Source organism: Danio aesculapii, chromosome 21 (assembly GCF_903798145.1).
Source record: "Danio aesculapii chromosome 21, fDanAes4.1, whole genome shotgun sequence".
NCBI classification, from domain to species: Eukaryota; Metazoa; Chordata; class Actinopteri; order Cypriniformes; family Danionidae; genus Danio; species Danio aesculapii.
The window spans coordinates 5,215,352-5,239,125 of NC_079455.1; the positions used below are offsets into that span (position 1 = coordinate 5,215,352).

General features: G+C 35.9%; 1 protein-coding gene across 2 annotated transcripts in view; it reads left to right on the top strand.

Annotated features, from left to right (window-relative positions):
* Nucleotides 1-9,263: 9,263 nt before the first annotated feature.
* Nucleotides 9,264-23,774, top strand: part of LOC130215261 (cytoplasmic polyadenylation element-binding protein 4) — a 35,125-nt gene continuing 20,614 nt past the window's right edge. For both annotated transcript variants that reach the window (XM_056447181.1, XM_056447182.1), the window contains exons 1-2: nucleotides 9,264-9,390; nucleotides 22,925-22,975. In XM_056447181.1, coding sequence (XP_056303156.1) covers nucleotides 9,330-9,390; nucleotides 22,925-22,975 — 112 coding nt within the window. In that variant the 5' untranslated portion in view covers nucleotides 9,264-9,329. The remainder of the gene's footprint in view (nucleotides 9,391-22,924; nucleotides 22,976-23,774) is intronic.

Below are 23,774 nucleotides of genomic sequence, written 5' to 3' on the forward strand. Positions count from 1 at the left end.
TTGTGCGCTCTCAAATATATGCTGCTGAAGTGCGATTTAGTGCGTTTATTTAATGCCTCTAACATTTATTAGATTTGCTAGCAATATTTATGAATGTCTCCAATAGACATACTGAGTGGTATTAACGCGTCCTGAAGTAAAGTGAAACGGTTATAATCTCCAGCAAGATAAAGTCATTGTATGCAGACCTTTAACTATAAATAAAATATAATTATAGGAAGTGTATTCGTCATAACTGAAAGCTACGTCATGTTTGCTGGCCTCACACATCACGCACCTGTCAGTCATTCAGTTAGTCAGCATGTCGCCTTAAAGGGTTCAACAAATAACGCACAGCACTACTATGATTACAGAAAAGTTAGCGCTGGTATAATTAACTTACATTTTAATACGTTTTGGTGCGATTATAACCCGCTATTTAAAAAAAAAACAAAAAAAACGACTGAATGTTTTGAATGAGAAGCTGTAATGTAGCCGTGGCGGGATGAATTTTGGTCTGACGCCCGGGCATGGACGAATGAATGTAGCGGAAACCATGAATTTATTTATTAAACAGTCACATGCACAAATAAAGAGAGTTTTATAGGAAAATAGATCTGAGTGTCGCCTGCATATAGATTGAAGGAAACTTTATATTTATTAAAAATGGAAGCCAGGGGGATAATATATACTGGGTGAACAATACAGCCCAAAGGATTGATCCCTGTGGAATAGGGCTGTGCGATTTGGGGAAAATCTCTAATTGCGATTTTATTTAATAATTTTTTTATTGCGTTTTTGATTTGCAATTTCATTGTGTAGTCAAGCTTCAGCTCAATATTCTGTATCATAGCTTCTTACTACTAAAATGCAGTGTGTTAGTTAAAAAAGGAATTGAAAAGATAATAACTACTATACTTTTTAGCAAGACACTCCTCATATAGCCGCCTGTGGTGCTATTTTAGGTGCTGGTTGTTGTATTTCCTAGTGTAGGGCAACAATTCTGTGACAGCGCTTACAAATGACCTGTTTTTGTTCAGTGTCTGACTTTGAAACCAAAATATTCCCGTATTACCGGCATGCTGTTTCGCTTTGGTATGAATTTGTCTAATAATTCTTCAGAAGCGGTAGATGCCATCATTCCACTTTTTGCCGCGCTTTCCTGTTTGTTTGTTTTATAGTTAACACTCCACATAGTTCGGTCACGCAATTCTAAAAGGGCAGAACAAAAGTGTGCTTACTGAAATGGATAGTAAGACTGTCACACACAGATGGCAGTCAAACATTCGCTCTGGGTGAGGGAAATTATATAATGCATATATATTTCATATCGCAGCCTCTTGCCGTTAGCTAATTGCAATATTTCAAATTGCGATTCGATTTCGATTAATCACACAACCCTACTGTGGATCTTCACAGCTGAGAGGAATACTGGGTTAGGATTCTTGGCCAATGCACACACTAAAACATCTATTGGTTAGATAAGAAAGGAACCACTCTAATACTTCGCCATGAAGGCTGAATGTCTCTAGACGTGTCAACAGGACCTTGTGGTCAATCAGGTCAAAACCAGAACTTGAATCTAATAAGACTAATGCCATAGGTTACCCAGAATCAGTTTCTGTAAAAAATCTTGCTTAATACTTAAAAAAAATCTTTAGAAATAGAAAAATAATACATTTAAATCCTTGAGAAATATTGAAAAAAATGTACAAACTACAAAATTTCAACAATTTTACTTATTTTGTTTTTTCTTGATTTATTTATTTGTTTTGTTCTATTTTTATTTATTTATTTATTTATTTATTTATTTATACATGTATTTCCCTAACATGCATATTTAAACTACAAATTTTTGAATCGTTATCATAAGTTATTTTGTTAGATTAGCTGCAGATTTGCCTTCAGTGCTAATCTAATGTTATGCACAAATATACGATTGTAAAGCATCCTGTACAAAATATTAATTTAAAAGAGGAATTTGTGAGGGGTGTACTCATATATGATGAGCTCTGTATAAATATAAAAATATATAAAAATTGCCTATATAAGTTTTCTTAATTCAAGAAATCTTACCAGATTTAATTATTTTAGAGCACTGGCAGATAATTTGACTGGTTTTAGACTGTATCTTCGTTAGGCATGGGACAATAACTAATTTCAAGGTGTACCGCGCTTTAGTCAAGTCAAGGTTTTAAAACCGCTAACATTTTCTATTATATCGTTCCTAAAGTATATGGTTTTTTATGTGTTGTAAAGAAATCTGTGTTTTTGAAACTAATAAAGAGAGCAAACGTCAATGATTAATTTTAATAATTTAGCCAGGCATGTTTACTGTTCCAAAATATTATAAAAGTATCCTAAAATAAAATATATTGTGTTTAATGAGGGGAAAACGTTTAGTAATCACAAGGAAAATGTGATTTTTAATGAAAAAAAAAAAGCAGTAATCACAATACCGTCAAACCGAGAAACCATGATATTTTTATAAATGGTTATCATACCATCAAAAACGTTTACCCGCCCAATCTTCTTAAATCATTCATTTATAACTTGTATTTAGTTAGTTATTTTTTTTTGAGCTGGTTCTTTATCAAAGGCCTCTCAGTGAAGTGTATGCAATAATTCTGAAGATGGCCTATGGCCCGCTCTGGTGTTCTGAATCCGTGCACTTCCCTGTGCTGTGGCATAAGTGCCCTGCGTGAACACTCGGCCTCTCGAAGCTGAGGGGGATGAGTGCTGCTCTGAAGATCACAGCAGATGCCAGATCGTGACTGAGCACCGGCAGATTGTACTCATCACACCCTCCAGTTCAGGTGGAAGCTCTGTTGTGTTGGAGATCAGGTACAACGTGGAATATAAATAGCTAGCTGAACTGATATAAATAGCTATCTGAAACTGGCCTATGCGTACCAATAGGCGGTTACTTCCATAACTGCGTGGGTGTGTTTTTCTTTGGCAGACTTGTGTTTAAAGCATTTTAAAAGATGGCATATTTGGTGTTAATGCCAATGATGGCAGTTTAAAAAAACAACATGATTAGTCTAAGTGAAGATTAACCTTGTAAATGGGCCAATTGAATGAGTTCATATGGCTGTTTTGTAGGCTTGGAACACACTCTATGCAATTGGGAACGCAAAGCTAGATTTCACACACAGTTCTGGCAATGTGTATTCCGCGAGAGTGTAATTCTTTGCTACAGTAGCTACAAATAAAAATGGTGCAATAACAGACGGTAAAAGAATTCACTGTACATGGCGTTTACATCTACATTTTCAATCCATTTCATTGTAATTTTGCCTGACACAGTGCTATAAAATTGGAGCAAGCAAGTCAAAAGTAGCAAAATCACAATTTCTTCTAGGCTCTAGTTTTTGCTAGAAAACTGTTTAGTAATGAGTTTCCAAAACTTATAGCACATGCAAATATGGATTTGACTTAATTAATTGGGAATCGAGTCATTCATACACAAATGTTCTATGCGCTAGGGATGGGCAATACCGCAAAAAAGATTATCACAATGTAATGTTTCATATCATTCGGTCTCGATAATTATTGAATATTTTTCTCACAATCCATTTAGGAATATTACGATTTTTTATTTATTTAACCACTTATTTTTAATTTACCAACATTACTAAAAGGTAAATAGTTTTAATAGTTAAAAAAATTTCTTATGTCTTAGTGCTAAGTGTTAAAGAGACTCTTAAAATTGATAAATAAAATGTGCAATGGTAAAGTGTACATGCTGAACAAGCAAAGCAAACTTTAGGGTAGATCAATATCTGTAAGGTGTCAATGATAGTGATACATGTAATGGAGGCCACGGTCTCAGCAGACACATTTTAATAAAACTATAGTCCTTCATATCGAAACTTCATACCAAACTTTTTTTATCGTTATTGACGAAGGTGTTCGGTCCATAAACACCATTTCATTGGCCCAGCCCTACTATGCGCTCTTTGTTTCGAAAAAAGCAGGGAAGTACAAGTTTAAATAGTTGTGTATCAAATGGCACAATGCACACTATGCACTCAACCATTTAGTGTATGGGTTTAGTATGGGTTTAGTGTCATCCCATATGGAACACAACTGTTTTTTACTAAATTAAAGGCGACGGCAACATTTCCCAGCTTTTATTTTTTTAGAATAAAAAGATTATTTCAGTGTGAATGCAGTACTTGTACTATTCATACTCCAACATGGGGTAGAGTAGTGCATATGTATGCAATTTGGGACACCATTTTTTAAATTTATTTTTTACTTTTAACCTAAACATAGTTTTCTGATTAAGCCATAATGCACTTTCGTGTTTTGTTAATTTGACAGATATTTTGACAAAATAGCGCATACATAACACATACAGTGCTTACAACTGTCAACACTCCCAAAGATTCATGTCCTCTGCAGACTCGCAGAGACTACAAAGCAAAGTGAAAATAGACTTAAATAAAAAGGTAATGCAAAAACGCACACGATTAATGAAAACTTTAGAAAGAGAAAACGAAAAAATGCTAAATCCCAGACATTTTTTGGAATGGTCAGTCGCATTTTTAAGTCGCATTTTTAACTTAAAAATGCGACTGACCATTCCAAAAAATGTCTGGGATTTAGCATTTTTTCGTTTTCTCTTTCTAAAGTTTTCATTAATCGTGTGCGTTTTTGCATTACCTTTTTATTTAAGTCTATTTTCACTTTGCTTTGTAGTTAACTCTGCGAGAGCAAGAGAAACATTAAATAAAAGTTTCAGGAGTTAATTTGCTCTCTGTGAAATTCTTTTTGTTCTATTTTTATTGAGGTTTTATGCTTCTAATGAAGTAACGTTTAAACCCCTTGCAGCAAACCATCATAAACTCATATTGATGAGAAAATCATGATCAGCCAATTTAATTTCCTTTGCGCTTGTCCGTGTATGCACTGCTATACGAGTTCAGTATGTTCACTATGTTATCTAACTGCCCCCTGCTGGTCATGTTTTTCTTGTATTAGATAATTTTGTGCTGTACCGCGCAGTACTGCAGCATTATGTGTGGTTATGTTTATTCACTCACACATTCTATATTTAGAATAACTAATCTTTATTTAGTTATTTAATAAACGATAGTCTGAGAGATACTCTGAGTGAACGAAATAACATATTTGCTGGCTGCAAAATATTTGTACACCATAAGAAATGGTTAATCAACTAATTTACCTTATTTTTAACAATCTACTTTCTTTAATTCTTGTAATTATTATAATTTTTAGCACTGTTTATATCCTTTTTAACATCATATATTTCACATTTGCTGTATATTTGATTAATTTGATGATGTTAATGTATTACATACTCAATACATATTTAAAATGCTTTGGCAATACCGTACTAATTATATTTCTTTCCTAAGAAAGGTTTAATTATGAGGATTATTATAATATTTTCTACTGCTCCATTTTCAAACACAAATGAATGTATTTTTGTGTGTGATATATCATAAAGAGTTACTTCACTACAAAAATGAAAATTGTCTCTTTTTTAACTCACACTCCTGTTGTTTCAAAGATGTAGATGAACACAAAAGAATACAAAAGATCTTAGTTTCCAGGAAAGAAAAAGAAAGTCATTCAGAAACCTTTATGACACTTAAGATGGGTGTGTTTGTATGCGTGTTATGACTTTGTTGATGTATTGAACACCATTGACTTTCCTTGACATGATGCGTACAGTTTTAAGATAACTTAATAGATAACTTTTGTTAATATTAGAAGAAAGTAGTGCAGATTGAGAACCACACAAGTGTGATTTAATGTTGATATTGAAGAAATATCTAAAGAATATATTTATAAGACAATTGTAACCTTGTAATCGTCCACTTCCATAGTAGGATAAACAAATACTATGGAAGTCAATGTTAACAGTTTTCCAACATGCATGGAAATATCTTCTTTTGTGTTCAACAGAAGAAAGAAACCCCTAAAGGTTTGGAACAAGTCAATGGCGAGTAAACAAAATCTTATTTTTTTGGTGAACTATAACCCTTATGTGGTTTGTTACAGTCACATTAACGCAAGAGCTGTCTAAGTATGTACACTTGAACTGTTGTAGTGCTTTTTAGGCTCGGTATTTGCGTCTGCGCTGACGTACTTGCATAGAATTGTCTTTTTGACCTTCAAGAAACAGGAAGACCGAGATTCTGTTATTGTTTGTTTTTGGTGGACAATAGTACGAAGAGTCTTGAATCTGAGGTATGTGTTGGATTCAAGTCACAGTTTTGAGATGACGCTCCAGTTTAAACACAAATGTGCTGAATCATCAGGTAAAGAGGAATGTTTTAATCCGTTTAAATGATATTTACATATTTACATATATCCGTATGAATGCTATTTACATTCATCTAGCTTGTTTATCCTCTTTTTGCAGTCTTTATTTTGGGGCTGAACGATTTGGCAAAAAAAAATCTAGGTTTATTCATAAAGATTGACCGATTTCTAATGTTTTTTTTTTTTTAATTGTGCAACTAGTCAACTTAAAACATTACAATAACAAAACTGAAGTAACATTCTCTTTATAAGTAACTTGAAAAACCATCTGGTTAAGGAACATTGTATTTTTAATGGCCTTGCCATACATAAATTGGTCAACAAGGTGTAAATAAATGTAAAACAAATTCACGAGTTAAAAATCGTTGCAGAAAATTTGAATGAAATATCAAAGTAAATATTGTGCAATTTGATATAATCATTAAATACTTCTGTTCTGAATATATAGTAAGAAAATAGCCATTTAACCAAATAACCATAAACCATAACCATAAATAACTCCAAAAGTTTATAAATTTACAACAGTAAAAAAAAAAAAGACCATCGTGCAAACATTCATTTCACTTTCATTTGTAGAGCGCTTTTACAATGTAGATTGTGTCAAAGCAGCTTCACATGAAAGATCATAGTAAACTGAATCCATGTCAGTTCAGTTTTCAGTGTTTAAGTTCAGTTCAGTTGAGCTCAGTTCAGTGTGGTTTAGTAATCACTACTGAGAGTCCAAACGCTGAAGAGCAAATCCATCGATGCGCAGCTCCTCAGATCCCGAACTATGCAAGCCAGTGGCGACAGCAGCGAGGAAAAAACATAAAGCATGTTGTTGATAAGTCACATGTAGCTAGCTGTTCTTTACAGGTTTCTTGAGAGGAAGACCAGTCTGTCTACTGTTTCAGGCTTTAGAGATGCTCTTTGCGATCATTTGCTGGCTTTGCACCACTCTCTGTATCACACTGCCTGGGTTTCAACCATGATTTCAGCTAGGTCCGCTGCTGACTTAATGGGGCGGGTACTTTTACTTTTCACTACTACAGCTGCTCACTTTTGCTCGTGTTCAAACCAAACTAAGATCGGCGCAGTTTTTTACATGGCAGGTTTTTCGTCCTTCATACATGTTTTGAGTTTATCGATTTGAAAAGGGAATATGTCTTGACAGTCCACACAGACGTGACTTAGTCATTTGCAATCGTTTTGTTTTTAAAACACTAAAAATGAGTGAAAACTGCAGCAGATATTCTGACTCTGATTGGCTGTTGTCATTTTCTTATCTCAACTCTCGTCATTAGGGTTTGTTTTCAGCTCTTGGTTCACTTTTGCACCCCTCCAGCCAATAGCAGAACAGCAACTACTAGGGAGGCGGGGCTAAAGATAGTAAGGCCCTATTGGTCAAATTTATATAAAGAACCAATGCATACAATAAATGTAATTTATCACACTTGTATGCGATATGTATATTGCATACTATTATCACGATAATGATAATTTCGTGATATTTGGAGTAGCTCTAATAAATATACACATACCATTTTAAATTCACAAAGAAAAAAAAGTTCAGGTTTAAGTAGGGCTGGGCGGTATATTAAGTTCTGGGGATATATCGATATGATTCCCCAACGCGATGCGGGATTATACAATATCTTTCATATCGATATGGTTTGAGGCCACATGTGCGCATTCTGCGCGAAACAGACCACTCCTAGGTAGCACACGAGCTCAACTTGCACAAATGTACGCATTCGCAAATGAATGATTCACTTCTTGAGTCTTACAAAAGATTTGTTAAAAATGAATGAATCTTTCCAGAACGACTCATCACTACACGCAACATGGAGGAACACGCAGTGCCGGTGTTGTATCGAAATCTGACTCACCCTCGCGTACACACAGCGCCTGCAGCTGTCACAGCAATTTATCAGAAACCTTTTTTCGGTCATTTCTTCCGCAATTGACAGCAAGAACGAACATAGAAGCTTCTCAAGTTGACAAGCAGCACCTGAATGTGTTCAAAAGAATAAAAAAACGCCAAAATGGGATGAATTTATACCACATTTCGAAAGTGAAACCACCTCATATTCACTGATTATAAGTACATTATTTATTAAACGACTGTCTCTCCTTTAAATTTACGTTATAACACATTTAGCTCTGCAATTTGGTCTGTTATTGGATATTGACTTCATTTACGATTATATTCTAATCATTGTATTTATTTATTACAATTATTTATTGTATAATTATTTATTATTATTTATTGTATTTTGTACAAACGGTTGGTGGTTTAAATTATTATTAAAACTTAATAAAATAAAAATAAAATAAAAAACATGCATTTGTCTACCAAACATTTCTTTTTCTATTTTAATAATTCGTTATTAGCTACTCTTTCAACAAATAACAATATAAGAATGATAATTATAATGATGATAATTACAGGGAGGGAAACCCCTGTGTTTGAATTATATTTTGCTCAAAAATCGTTTAATAAAGCTTTAATAGAGGCTTTGACTCTCAAGTAACCAATTATGGGAAAATACCGGATATATATCGTATACCGTTATTACTCTTAAAAATACAGAGATATGGTTTTTTTGCCCATATCGCCCAACCCTAGGTTTTAGTACACTGCTGTTTTGTAAACAACCATAGTATTCTTTTAGCCCATAGCTCAAGTTGACATACTATTTTATAAAGGATTGTGCTTTCTCAGCCAATTTGTGTTCAACCTTTGTGCATATGAATCATGTCAATCATTAGACTTGCCACATTAGACATTAGCCACATGATCCAGAGGTCAAGCGAGTAGTGAACCAATACGATTGTGTGTGTTTTGGTCTGGAGCCTCTGTTGAGCCTTTCATTTGTGACTTCATTCAACAGGATATAGTTCTTTGAGAGGAACAAAAGAACAAGAGCTTGAACTCTATTGTAGATGAAAGGAATACTCCCGCAGAGCCAAGGGATATGAGAATGCCATCATAGTTGTTTGTCTTAATACCCATCCTCCTTTTTTTTCCCCCCTCACAGGATCGTCCCCGCTCATTCGATGGCTTCAACATGCATTCTCTGGAGAACTCTCTGATTGACATCATGAGGGCTGAGCAAGACACTCTGAAAGGTAAGATAAGAGTCCACCAAACAAGCTCGCATCTCAAAGTACTGTATTGATGGCCAGAAACCTTTGTACTATGGGCACCTAGATTCCTGCATCTGCTCACGTGGTTTGTTGAGTTGCTTTCCCTGTAATCAAATAAAAGCTGGAGCTGGCTTGGAATCCAGAAAGGGGTCATTCACACCGAATCGTTTTTTTAGCTTTCTTTTTCACTTCTTATTATATGTAAACATGCTAGATAGGGACATTCATTTGTTTTGCTTGTGTTTTTAGAAGAATCTCATTCATATCATATCAAATCTCATTAATATGACATGAAAGCTATAATTAAAGCTACGAAAAATCGCTGTAGCAGTTAATAAACACATTTTAGACACAATATCACCTGCTTTTATTTCACCTTCCATAGACTTTCATAGACTTTCTTGTGCGTTTTACAAACTCTGTTTTGTTACACTAGTACTTGTGTGTATTTACATGTCTAAAACATAAAATAAGCATTGGGCGGTTAATTTTTATTGATTAATCCCTGCATAATTGTGATAATATGACACGTCTTTCTCTGGCTCAGCGCGAGCTAGCGCAACAAAGCTCAGTTTGAAATTTTCACGTCGTGCTTGTCAATCTGGATAACAAGTAAACACCAGCACCAGGAACATTACGTTCCTCACTTTAAAACAGAACAAAAGTAGGATTCTGTAGTGATTTACCATACTATTGCTCCCTTCCTCCTCATTAAACACTCCAACATGTTTGCGTTTTAGGTGCTTGATCATTGCCATGATGCTTCCGTTATCACTTTTGCATTTTTGGCCGTCAACACACTTTTTTTTTTGTTTAATTAGTGTGAAATTCGCCTTCGACATGTATCTTTCCTCTAACGTTACCTCCACTCGTTTTTTTGCTCCATCCTGTTTATGAGGCGCCGAACTCTGCGCGAGAGAGGCAGAGTGCGTTCGCTCCACTCCACGCTCAACTAAAGTTTTTTTTTATAATTAAACGTTTCCACGTAATAACATCTCCAAATAACAAAACGTTTAACACAACGAATTGATTTTGTAATTCGTTGCCAATGGTTTTAGTAAACGATTTTTTTTAAACGAAAAAGGCTTGTTCTGAATATATTTCATAAGGGCTCATTCACATTGAACTCACCTTTGCTTGTAGTTCTAGACCTGTGAATATTTTAAGTTTACTCACTTCATTCGCGCATCAAATTTACTTCACAATAGATGTGGATTCACGTTGTGGGCGGGGCTTCTGTTTGCCCGGTGATTTTAGCTTCATTGCTAAATGTCTTACATGGAATTTTACATGGACCGCTGAATGTCTATTCACGTCTTTGCATTGACTTAACATGTAAATCACTCATGCTTGACGCTTCATCTGCATCTCGTGTGAACGCATCATAAAAACGCAGCAATGAATAAATGCCACGCAAATAAATGTCACGCTGAATAAATCATGAGGGTATCCGGACACAGCCACTTATTGTCCCACTGATTGTCCCACTTCCGAACTCCTCTGATTGGTCCACTGCTTTGGAACTGACCGTCATGAGTAGCACTACAGCTAGAAGTTAAAGTTCTTTTAACTTGACATGGAGGCTAAAAAAATTTGTCAAACGATGTAAAGGTGATTGTCACACACGTCCATCAAGTGCGTGTTTACATAGAATAACAATAGAAATGCTGTGCATATTAAAGGGAAAAAAAGTGTTTTGTGTGAACGACCTCTAACACTGCTGTTTTGTTTCTGAACGAATAGCCACTTCTCATCTATTGATCCGAATGGTTCTCTTTGCTTAACTATTACATTGCATGTCGATCCGGGCTGGTCAGCACAGATTCATTTCATTTTCCATGGTGGTCCTGATACTTGAGCTCTTTGGAATGTAATACAAATGCGCCAGTCAATGCCTTGGTAATGTGTAATGTAATGTGATCAGTGATTTAGATATTTTGTTTTTGGCACTCTATTTTACTCTGTTTACCTCATTAAATAACAGAAGAAAAAAATTAAGTAGCACACTTCTGCTTAGCTATGGAGAAACTGGTAGCCAGGCAACAGAGTGGCAACTTCATATGCACACACACACACACACACACACACACACACTCGACCAGCACAGTTGTCTTAATCTGCCTTAACTGTGTGTAGAATTCCAGGCTGAGAAATGTTAGTGAATCATACCATGCTGTGCCACGTTCACATGGAAATACATCTGGAACCATTACTGACTGTTCTTAGAACCATTCGCCTGATAGTGGAAAATCTGTTATTTATTGTGAGAGATTCACCATTTATAAACTGATGTTCACATTTTATCTTTAAAAGATGTATCATGATTATCTCAAATATACACTACCTGACCAAAGTCTTGTCGCATATTCGAGTTTTAGAAACAACAAAAAATAATTTGACTTCTAGTTGATCATTTGGCATCAGAAGTGGCTTATATGAAAGGCAAAAGCCTCTAGATTACACTTATTTTACCAAAATAAAATATGGTCATGCCTTGATTTTTAATTATTTAATTAGGACAGGAATGTCGGACTTTGCTTTGACAAAAGTCTTGTCACTTAACTGAAATAATGTACAGTATATAATATAAAGTCATGGTGCAGTGGGTAAATAATGAATATTGTGTATGTCTCCCATGAGCTTGGAGGACTGCATCCACACATCTCTGCAATGACTCAAATCACTTATTAATAAAGTCATCTGGATTGGCAAAGAAAGCGTTCTTGCAGGACTCCCAGAGTTCATCAAGATTCTTTGGATTAATCTTCAGTGCCTCCTCCTTCATCTTTTCCAGACATGCTCTATAATGTTCATTTCTGGTGACTGGGCTGGCCAATCCTGGAGCACCTTGGCCTTCTTTGCTTTCAGAAATGATTTTTCCACTTGATGTTGAGGCTGAAGTATGAGAAGGAGTGCTATCCTGCTGAAAAATTTGCCCTCTCCTGTGGTTTATAATGTAATGGGCAGCACAAATGCCTTGATACCTAAGGCTTTTGATGTTGCCATCCACTCTGCAGATCTCTCACATCCCCCCATACTGAATGGAACCCTAAACCATGATTTTTCCTTCACCAAACTTGACTGATTTCTATGAGAATCTTCAGGTTCCAATAGATCTTCTGCAGTATTTGTGATGATTGGGATGCAGATCAACAGAGGGTTAATCAGAGATATTGACCTTCTGCCACTTTTTCAAATGATAAAGATCAAGTTATTATTATTATTATTATTATTATTTGTTGCTCTTACAACTGGGATCAATGACAAGACTTTTTTTTCAGATAGTGTATAGGTGTGTAATTAAAATATACATATTTGCCTATGTTACACCTGATGTAAAATAGGCAAATACTTTTTCCCCCAATTTCTACATTTAATACATTTGATTTTGTTTTAAATGTAAAACACATTCTGTGTGAATGGCCTCTTGTAGGAGTGTAGATTTTGATGAAGCTGATCGTTGTCCCATTTTCCTGAAAGTTGGTCTGGCGTTGCATCACTTTTATATCCCCTTTTCATAGCAGCTGACAAATGATCGCTAGGCACCTCACCTGGAAGCCTCACCTTTGATAACGGTTATAAACACACACAAGCGACTATTAATGAACCCGTGATGCATTTATTAAAGGAGCAGAATGTAGATCCAATCTGTTTTTATGATCACTGCTGCTGGCTACAGGCACCTTTTATTTCCCAACTGAGGAGAGCAGATTTATAAAAGCCATTATTTTTGTACTTTTGTGCACCTTGTGTTTTCTTGCATAGTTTTGTAGATTTCTTTAACGTCACATGTTGTGTTAAAATTGTTTGGTGTGAGAGTGAGCAGCTGTAAAAAGCCACCCATTAGCGCTGAATCATTGCACACCCACACACACACACACTCGTACATGCAAACAGAGCAAGGCGAGAGATAAAGCTCTGTGTTGACCTACAAATAGCTGTGTCTGTGCAGCAGAGCTTAGCCAGAGCTCCTTCCACAGCAGTAACTCTGAAGCAACACTTGTTTTTACAGAACGCATCAGCCTGGGTTGGGGAACGTGGGGAATTGTTGACTTCATTATGCAAGCTCTTTTCAATTTGTAATCCGCAGCTCACATTAATATTTTTTAAGGAAACCATTACATTTTGGGATTTTTTATGTGCGGGATTATTATTTTTTTTTAATTAAGAACACTTGCAATAAGCCAATCGCTGCTGGACCCCAACACATTTGACCAAATGTACTCTTAATTTACATATCTGGTTTTATTGGAGTTGATTCATTAGTTAAATTTAGCTGATAAAAATATAAACGATTAAACATTATTAATATTTAGAGTGTATAAATTGTATAAATGTTTTAAAGTTTAACAAAGTTTGTTAGTCTGATTTAAAGGGGACCTATTATGCAAAAATCATATTTAATAGGAGGTTAAACACCGTTGCGTGGCAACAGTCTGTGAATATATCCAGCTTCTTTAACGGTAAACAATTATTAATTGTATTTATTATAATCACAGTTGTTAAAAACAGTCTGCAGAAACGGTTTGATTGACATTCTCCTTTTGTACGTGTCATCAGAGGGGGATGCCCCGCCCATTAGTGACCGTCTCTCTCTCTCTCACTAAAGCCTGGTTTATACTTCTGCGTCAAGTGATCAGCGTGACCCACGGCGCATGCAACGTGCATTCATAACTCTGTGCGCTTTTTCTGTTGCTCTGCAATAACACTTCCGAAATGCTAGTTGGCGTGAGGTGAGGTGTTTATGTTCCTCTGTGTCGAGTTTCTTCGCTGGTGTTTTGTTTTTTCTAAACGCTTCCTTAATGTACAAGTGTTACAAACTTGCTCATTTTGAGGCAGGAACCGGCGGACGTGCAACAACTTTAACCGTGAAGTAAACCCAAAACAAAACTTTCCATCCGGCGCTCCTTCACGGGACTCCACACTTGTAAACAATCACTCCATCGGGCTCGCGGGACTCTCGGTCCCACCCACACTCGTCAGTGCTACCAAGCCGACCAATCACAGAGCTTGAGATACGCGTCGTTGCGACGTGTAGTTATATTTTTTTGAGAGGTGCGCGTAAGCAACGGCCACGGCGAGGGCTATGCGCCCACGCCTAGGCCGCGCCGTAGCAGACGTGTGCTTGACGCAGAAGTATAAATCAGCCTTAAGGGCGCACTCACACTATGCTATCCGGACCGTGCTCAGACCCGTTTTCTGGATCATTTGAGAAGTGTGAGTGCCCTGAATCGGACTCGGGTGCGGTTCAGTTGGCCGGCCCTGGCCCGGTTTGAAGAGGTGTGCCAGAGCACGGTTCATTTGGGCTCAAAAACACTTAGGCTTGAGCCCGAAACTGAAGACAAGACATGACTTTTAAGGGACTGTTTCATATGGATTTATTAATCATTTATTTATTATTAATCATTATTTATTATTTATTAAACTAATAGTAGTTACTATTTACAAACGTACTATCTACAAAGTGTTGTAGATTGTTAAAGACGCAAACCCCTCACTGCACGACAGCTGCACCTTTAGCAAACCTCTTAATTCCTGCAGCACGAGGACTTTATGATTGTTTATGAGCGTCAAAAGTGGCTGATCTGTTCTGCGAAATATTTGACTGCGTGTCACTGCGTCTCAAACGACTAAAACGATTTAACTAAAGAAATCTCCACTGTGCTGAGCAAGAGCGCTTCTTAAACTGAACAGCACATCATCGATGACGCAAGCATGCTCAGGCTTGAATGCAATGTGAGTGCGGGCCATCGGGGGAGACGGGAGGGGGGACAAGCGTGCTTCGGCCCGGTTCAAGGTAACTGTACATAGTGTGAGTACGCCCTAAGATGTTAGTCTTGTCTTTGAATCTGCCACTATGCTGACACACAGGCGTCTGTAGCTCCGCCCTCTTTTGAAAAAGAGCACAATCTCATTTGAATTTAAAGCGACAGTCACCAAAACGGCACAATTAGGATCAAATCCTAAAAGTGTCAGTTTCAGAGTTATAAAACATTTTTTGTGGGGTATTTTGAACTGAAACTTCACATACACACTCTTGGGACATTAGAGACTTATTTTACATCTTGTAAAAAGGGGCATAATAAGTCCCCTTTAAATCAAATGTTTTTTTTCAAGATACAACCTGAAGTATTTGTAGATACCTCAAAAATACAGATGCAATGCATCAGTTCAGTGGTAAAGCAATCAGTTTATCAATATTAATAGATTTACACTGTTTATTTAATCTATTTTAACTCATAAACTGCAACAAAATATATTCCATGCACATTTATTGAACTGTAAAAATGGTTTCAAATAAGGAAGTGAGTAAATGAATAGAAAACAAAATAGATATATAGTGTACAAAAAATGCTGTTAAACGTATTAAAATACAAAGTGTTTTTGACAAATTCCTGTTAATGTGGTGTTCTATTTTAATGTACGTTTCTGTAATTTCTATTTATTTATTTCGTATCAGCTCCTATTGAAATATGAAGTTGTTATTGAACTTGTTATTATGTAATATGTTTTTATCTATGTTGATCTTGCCATGAAATAGCCATCAGTTGCTGATGGATAAATAAACAATAAAACATTTCGTGAGCGAGAGAAACAACAGCGTGTGAGAGAGAGCGGATAGTGGAGGTGGAGAAGACGAGATGCGAACCCACTGGTTCGTGTTTAGGAACTACAGTCAGTTAGGATAAACAAGTCGCGATGGAGGTGGTTTCAAAGCCACAGTCTTCAGCTCCAGTGTGGGAACGCTTTGGCTTTAAACTGAATGGGAAAGGAGAGCCTGTTAACGTGGACAAGCTGAAATGTTGAATTTGTTTCCGAACAGTGGCAACAAAAAAAGGCAACACAACTAATCTTAAATCATAACTAAAACATAATCACCCTATACGTTTTTTCAACATGGGAACAACAATATCAGTTTGTACTGAGGAAAGGTCTTCCAGACAGTTAATCATATCGGATGCATTTACCCGCCAGTGAAAATATAAACGTGACAGCGTGAAATGGCACACACTCACAGACAGGTAACTTGCTTAATAGCTAAAGGGATGCAGCCATTAAACACGCTCGAACCAGCATTGAAAAAAAAGAAAAATATACTGCAAACCTTTACCAAACAGTCCTGTCTCTGAATCTGCCTGATTATTTAAAAATGGCCTGTTCAGGCACCTGAGATGCTTTTAAAGTCTATTGTTGACCTAAACGTGTTGTTTAAATCTTTAATTTTTTTATCATTTATTTGTTTTGAGATTTTTTCATGTTTCAATTTGAAACGTCTAAATATTCTAAATAATATAAAATATGAAGCAGTGTTCCTGAATAATTACACTTATGTTGTAAACATTTTATTAGTTATAGAAGTTATAAAGTGGCAAAAATATAATTCATCGCAATTAATTTGGGTGCAATATTATGCAAATAAAATATAAAATATTTCCAAACCAGCAATTGCATCAGACTGCAGAGACAAAGCAGCACATTTACTAACAGCTTGAGCCCGTACAAATCCCTTTTTTGGCAATAAAATACTGTTCAGATTTACTGCATACGCAGTGAAACATTAGTGTGGAAAAGGTGTGGATACATCGATTTTTCAAGGTGACCTGATTTTTAGCTTTAAAACGAATCATGCAACATGACTTAATGTTTGCCATAGTCCGTTTACTGGTATATGTGGCAATATTTAGGACCCCATGTTGTTTTTCGCCCTGTTGTTAGTAGATTTCTACTCAAGCTTCTTGTTTGCTACCTAATTTGCGCTGTTTATGTGCTACATTAGACATTATGAAAAGGAGCTTCTGCATCTGTGATCTTTACAGTAATTTACACATTGTTAGTAGATCACTCAAAGCTTTCTATTACGTGCTCTTATGCTCTTGCCCTCTCGCTCTAATTTGCCATTTATTAAATCTTGTTATTTGGAGAGAAAAAAAAAGAAAAGTCTGTTTTTCAGCTGCTACCACTACTTTGGTGTTAAACTGTGACCTTGTTGCAGATGACATGGTAAATAAAGAAGAATTCTTTCATTTGGCAGAAATGCTAGACTTGTGTAAAGTGTTATAGGTTATAATAGTTTTATAGGTGTCCATTTTCTACGCTCCATAACAATACATTGTATTGTTTGTCATTTGATTTCATCAATGTATCTATCCATAATCCATATTGTTATATCCTTACTAATGAGTGACTTAGAGCTTTTGAATGATTTGAAAAATATGGCTTGTTTTTTAAATTTTTTTTAATAAATGCAATTATCATTGTCTCGCTGTATCATTTGCTTGTCAATTGTATCGTACTGTTCTTGTTTTCTCACAGCAAATAGCATTGTTCAGTGTAAATTTATTATCTTAATAATAGTAAAAAATCTCTCAATATTTTCAGTGTAAAATTACTATTTGTGCGTTCGCATCGAAGGAGGTGAGAGTGTCACAGTTCGCTCTGGCCGCCCTGGCGACAACGCTGTCTGCCTTTACAGCTCTGGCGGCGAGAGCATCAAAATTCGCTACATTGATCTCGTATTTAAAGGAGCCATTGCAGCATTATCAGCAAATCAGTTACATTGCTGCATAAAACGTGCTTTCAAACGTGAAATTGTTGCACGCTTTTCATCAAATTCATTTAGCAATGGAAGAACAAGTTGTTGTGTGTCGTGTGGCTTTGCTCCGCTTATCCAATATGTGTCCATATGTCTGAAATAATCTGAAGCAGCAGTACTATTTTGTGCCGTCACATGAAATTCCTGCTTTTTTAAAGAAAATAAACAAACATTAATGCACATTAGTAACTCGCCAGTAACTTTTTTTTAATGTACAGTTGAAGTCAGAATTATTAGCCCCCCCTTTGAATTTTTTTTCTTTTTTAAATATTTCCCAAATGATGTTTAACAGAGCAAGGAAATTTTCACAGGATGTCTGATAATGTTTTTTCTTCTATAGAAAGTCTTATTTGTTTTATTTCGGGTAGAATAAAAGCAGTTTTAATTTAAGAACTATTTTAAGATCAAAATTATTAGCCCCTTTAAGCTATTTTTTTCGATAGTCTACAGAACAAACCATCGTTATACAATAACTTGCTTAACTACCCTAACCTGCCTAGTTAACCTAATTAACCTAGTTAAGCCTTTAAATGTCACTTTAAGCTGTATAGAAGTGTCTTGAAAAATATCTAGTCAAATATTATTTACTTTCATCATGGCAAAGATAAAATAAATCAGTTATTAGAAATTAGTTATTAAAACTATTATGTTTAGAAATGTGTTGTTCTCTCCGTTAAACAGAAATTGGGGAAAAAAAATAAACAAGGGGGGCTAATAATTCTGACTTCAACTGTATGTCCCTGTAAGAAAACATTGTAAGTAATTGGAAATCCGGCGACTGCAATAATCAAATCATTGGAAACGACTGTGGTAAGAACCAAAGTTCACAGTGACTGTGTTCTCTGGACTTCTCTCAAGCGCTGGACTTCTACATTCCGATTGCTCGCTGCTGAACCGCGTCATAGCTCATTACCATAAAGTTGACTTGATTTCAACTCTCCTCGACGCCCACACCGGCAAAGACGCACCGCGCTGCTCCTCACCACTTATCGCCATCGGCTCCCATTGAAAATTAATTACGGCTACTTTCTCTCTGCGCTTTCGGTGTGAATGCACAGTATTTCACTTATTTTTAAGTCCAAAGAGAGAAGTGGACTATTGTTTGTTTTTTTTTTAATTGTTATTTTGTGCTGTATTAATTGTTTACTGAGCAGCAATAAATAACACTTTAAAATATAAGGAGTTTTCATGTGATTTACTAAAGTAGTAGTGTTTTTAAATGGATGAGTGCATAATAACCGTGACAACCAACCATGTTTATTCCTCAGACTATAATCATGCAATCAAAATCTATACTCATTAGCCGCGTTTCCACTATCGCGCCTAAAGCGAGCGAGCCAGGGCGAGCCAAGGCCAGTCGCGTTTCCACTATCACTTCCGGGGCTTAATCGGGCCAAAGCGGGGCTACCTTGGGGCCAGCGTCCGGCCTTTTTCGGCCCGCCGAATACCTTGGGCCAAGGAGGGCCAACTGGGGCTTCGGGGCGGGGTTACGTACAAAGGCGGAGTTTTCCTGTCAGGTAAAGAGGAGACAAGATGCTTTCTTCCCTTACATTTGTTTTGCTATCGCGCTTGATCAACTCACTAAGAAGAAGAAAAAATGGATAGCAGACAGTACTGGTCAGTTGAGGACACCAGGGCTCTTCTGAACATTTGGGCCGAGGAAAATGTTCAGAGGCAAATAGACGGCGTTTGCAGAAATGAGGACGCCGAACTCGAATGTCCTTATCCAGGGATCGCTGTCTGGCCTTACACCAACAAACCACAAACAGTAAAAAAGCAATCGCTTCAGTGTTCTCCATCTTCCTGCTCTCGTAGTGATGCCAGGTTGTGTTTGTGGTTATAATTTGAGTTTTTTGTTTCCGCTGAAGTGGGCGGGTTGTGTGACGGGTTGTGTGACGTTTGATTCGGGGGACGTTCTGGGGGCGGTGTTTGCGTGACGCGCTGCGAGCAACTAGCCCGACAGTGGAAACGCGACATGATTTCGGCCTCATTTCTCAACCTCCCGGGCTATTGGCCCGGCCTGGCCCGATTAAAGCCCTGGCTCGCACTGGCCCGATAGTGGTAATGCGGCTATTGCATCCATATTTCCAATCAGTTCTTTTTTTTTCACCCTTAAATATTTCACAGTAAAAATATATCACTCAAGTAAATATAAGCAAGCAAATGCCGTTTCATATGGGTTTTAAACTGAAACATTTGATATCACATGCTACACTTCAATATTTCGCATTTTCACACACTTTAACCGTGCTAAATGCGAAACTAAAAGCACTTAATCCACTGTTAGTTTGCGCAAAAGAACACAATCACCTCTTTCTTGAAAAGTTTCTTGAATTAAAGCTGCGCAACCACATACAAATTACTGTCATTTTATAACCAAATTAGGACATCCCTCAGGGTCAACTGCGACCTTGCAGACGCCACCCTAGTGTGGCAGAAATGACCAAACAAGAGACGGCCAAGAGAAGTAGTCCAGTGTACAAGTTGCTTTGAATAGCTTCCAGCATTGTCCTTTTGCCTGTAAAAGAGCTCTCTGTTCTTGCTACTGCAACAAAATGGTGTGCTGGCCCTGGCCGCCAGACCGCTCTCACAGTGAACAGTAGAAAGGAGGAGGCTGCCAGAGCCATTTGAACACCAGCGAGAAACGCTCCATACCAGCCATGATGTTTCCTCTTATTCTTCCACTACTAGAGGCTAAATGAGAATGAATGCCAGTTCAGCGTGAGAATGAATGTGATCTATATCCTGTTGAGTATTGTGATATGTCTGGAATGTGTTTTGATTTGTAATAGGGCTGAGTGATATTAGAAAAAAATAGGTATATATTGTGACTGTATATAGTTGAAGTCAAAATTATTAGTCCTTTTTTTTCCAAATATTTTCCAAATTATGCTTAACAGAGAAGAAAAATTTTCACAGTATGTCTCATAATAATTTTTCTTCTGGACAAAGTCTTATTTGTTTTATTTCAGCTAGAATAAAAGCAATTTTAAAAATAATTTTAAGGTCAATAGTATTAGCCTTAAGCAATATTTTTTTTCAGATTGTCTACAGCAAGGGTTCCCAAGCTTATCAGCTCACGACCCACAAAATAACCAATTCCAATGACTTGTGACCCCCTTGAAGGTGGTTATAAAAATACAAACATGCACACCAGTAAGAACTATATAAACAAGCTCAGTGTTGGGGGTAACAGATTATAAGTAATGCGCGTTACGTAATAATACTTCTCCAAAGTAACGAGTAAAGTAACGCATTTTTAAAAATAAGTCATATTATTTGAGTAAGTAATGCGCGTTACGTAATAATACTTCTCCAAAGTAACGCATTTTAAAAATAAGTCATATTATTTGAGTAAGTAATGCGCGTTACGTAATAATACTTCTCCAAAGTAACGAGTAAAGTAACGCATTTTAAAAATAAGTCATATTATTTGAGTTACTTAAAAAAAAATTTAACCCAAGTTACTTTTTACCTTGTTTAATTGCCTTTTACAAAATGTATTGCGGAATAAAAATGACCTTAGTCAGATCGAATTATACACTCAGTGAGAGGGAATAGACAGTCGCACTCATCGTCATCATCAGGTCTTTTTCACAGCAGATGAGTCCGTGTACTGTTCTAGTAACTGAATAACTCCGCATATTGGTTTATTTCGAGTCACAGGGCATATCTGGTATGTTAGTACTGAAGACGCAAACCATTTCACGACAACTACGTTCAATTTAATGAACTAGTTCGACCGGTTCACTTAGAAGATCCGGTTAAACAAACAATTCATTCACGAATCGCCCATTATGATTACAGACAGTCAGAAACAAAAACAATGGCAGGCCAGAGACTTACATATTTGCAATGGATTCTTGTTATTTTGAACTCATCTAAGATAACAAATGGATTTATCATTAAGTGTAGATTATGTGTAAGTAAAACTCTTGACAACTGTAAGAAACACGACGTCAAGGAAAAAAAAAAAAAAAAACAACTGGATGCAAAGCACTGCACCTCCAGCTAAACAACAAACGATTGACATCAGTTCACGTTCTCCAGGTAAAACAATTAATTCGACTAAGATGAAAAAAAAAAGTTATTGCTTTTGTTGTTGAGGAGATGCAGCCACTGGCTACTGTAGAAGCGACTATGTTTTGTAATATAGTAAGATTTTTTCTCTTTTGGGAAACGATTTACACATTCGTTAAGGCCAGGTGAAGCAATTTATTCAATGTTTAAAGCTCAAATATTTATTTTGATTGATTTATTTTTTATCATCTTACTGTTTATTTTATTAATAAACATTTTAAAGGTTTAAAATCTGTTTTTGCCCTAATATAAATTATTTCTTGTTAGTACTCTTAGGCTTTCTTGCAATTTTTATCTCAATAAACAGTGAATTTACTTAACTAATAACACAAAACATTCAAAAGTAGCAAACACATTACATGCTTTCAATAATCTTTATATACAGCATGTGTAGCTCTGGTCTCAGAAAGTTCTTAAAATATAATTCTATTCTACATTTTCCAAAAATGAAACTGACCTGTAATGTGGACTGTAGGTTTACGAGACTTGCATTAGTCTTTACTGAGTGCTGTTTATATGACAACATGTAAATCAAGAGGCGTACTTTTATAAACTGCATTCCATTAGCATTGTTTTACAAATAAAATGTGACTGGTTGTAGATTAACAACATACTGTATAATTGTCTGAATCGGCTTTGCTTTATTTCATCTTTTCAAAGTGATTCTTTAATTACGGTGTACATAAAAACAAAACTGAACTTATAGTTTCCATACAACTGCGTTCATAATCTTGTGACCAGGAAACCTGTTATTCTACTATCTAAATCACTCTTGAATGCAAGTGTGCTTTGTGTAGTTTCAACCATGCAGTTGATCATTTTATGTCCTCTTCTCTCTCAAAGGTCGCCTCGGATTCACCCATCCAGGAGGAGACAGCCCCTTGCCCATAAATGGTTTGTACATGTATTTTATTGGTTTTAGTGTGCTAGTGGCTGAGCAGGCCGACTGGCTGTTGAAATAACCAGCAAGACGAACTGTGTGTTTTTGTGCCTAGGACTAGCACTAAAATAGATTTAGTTCAGGGCACTTTGTCTCACTGGTTTGTTTTGTCCTTATTAGTACATGTCAAGACATGCCCTTTTAGCTGAAACAATCTATTTTAATGTCAAATATTTATAATTTCCCCATTTTCAAGTAAGTAGTAGTTAGTGCAAGGGTTTTGAATATGACATATATGCTTTAGATTAGTAAAAAAGATATTTCTATATTGATATATTGATTTATTGACTCATGGAAAAGTAAATGGGTCAAAGACAACATTTTGGTGTCCACATCAAATCAATGTGCAAATAATTTTATTTAATTATGTAAAAAAAAAAAAAAAAATAATATATATGTGTATATATATATATAATATGTATATATATATATAATATGTATGTATATATATATATATATATATATATATATATATATATATATATATATATATATATATATATATATATATATAGTTTCATATATATATATATATATATACATATATATATATATATATATATATATATATATATATATATATATATACATATATATATACATATATAGTTTCATATATATATAGTTTCAGTTTAACCATAATGAAGTGAAAGTTTATCAATTGCTTGTGTTTTTAGGGTCAGCGTAAATTATCTTAAACATGTTTAAAATTTTGGGCACCAGGAATTATTATGTTTGTAGCTTAAACATAGA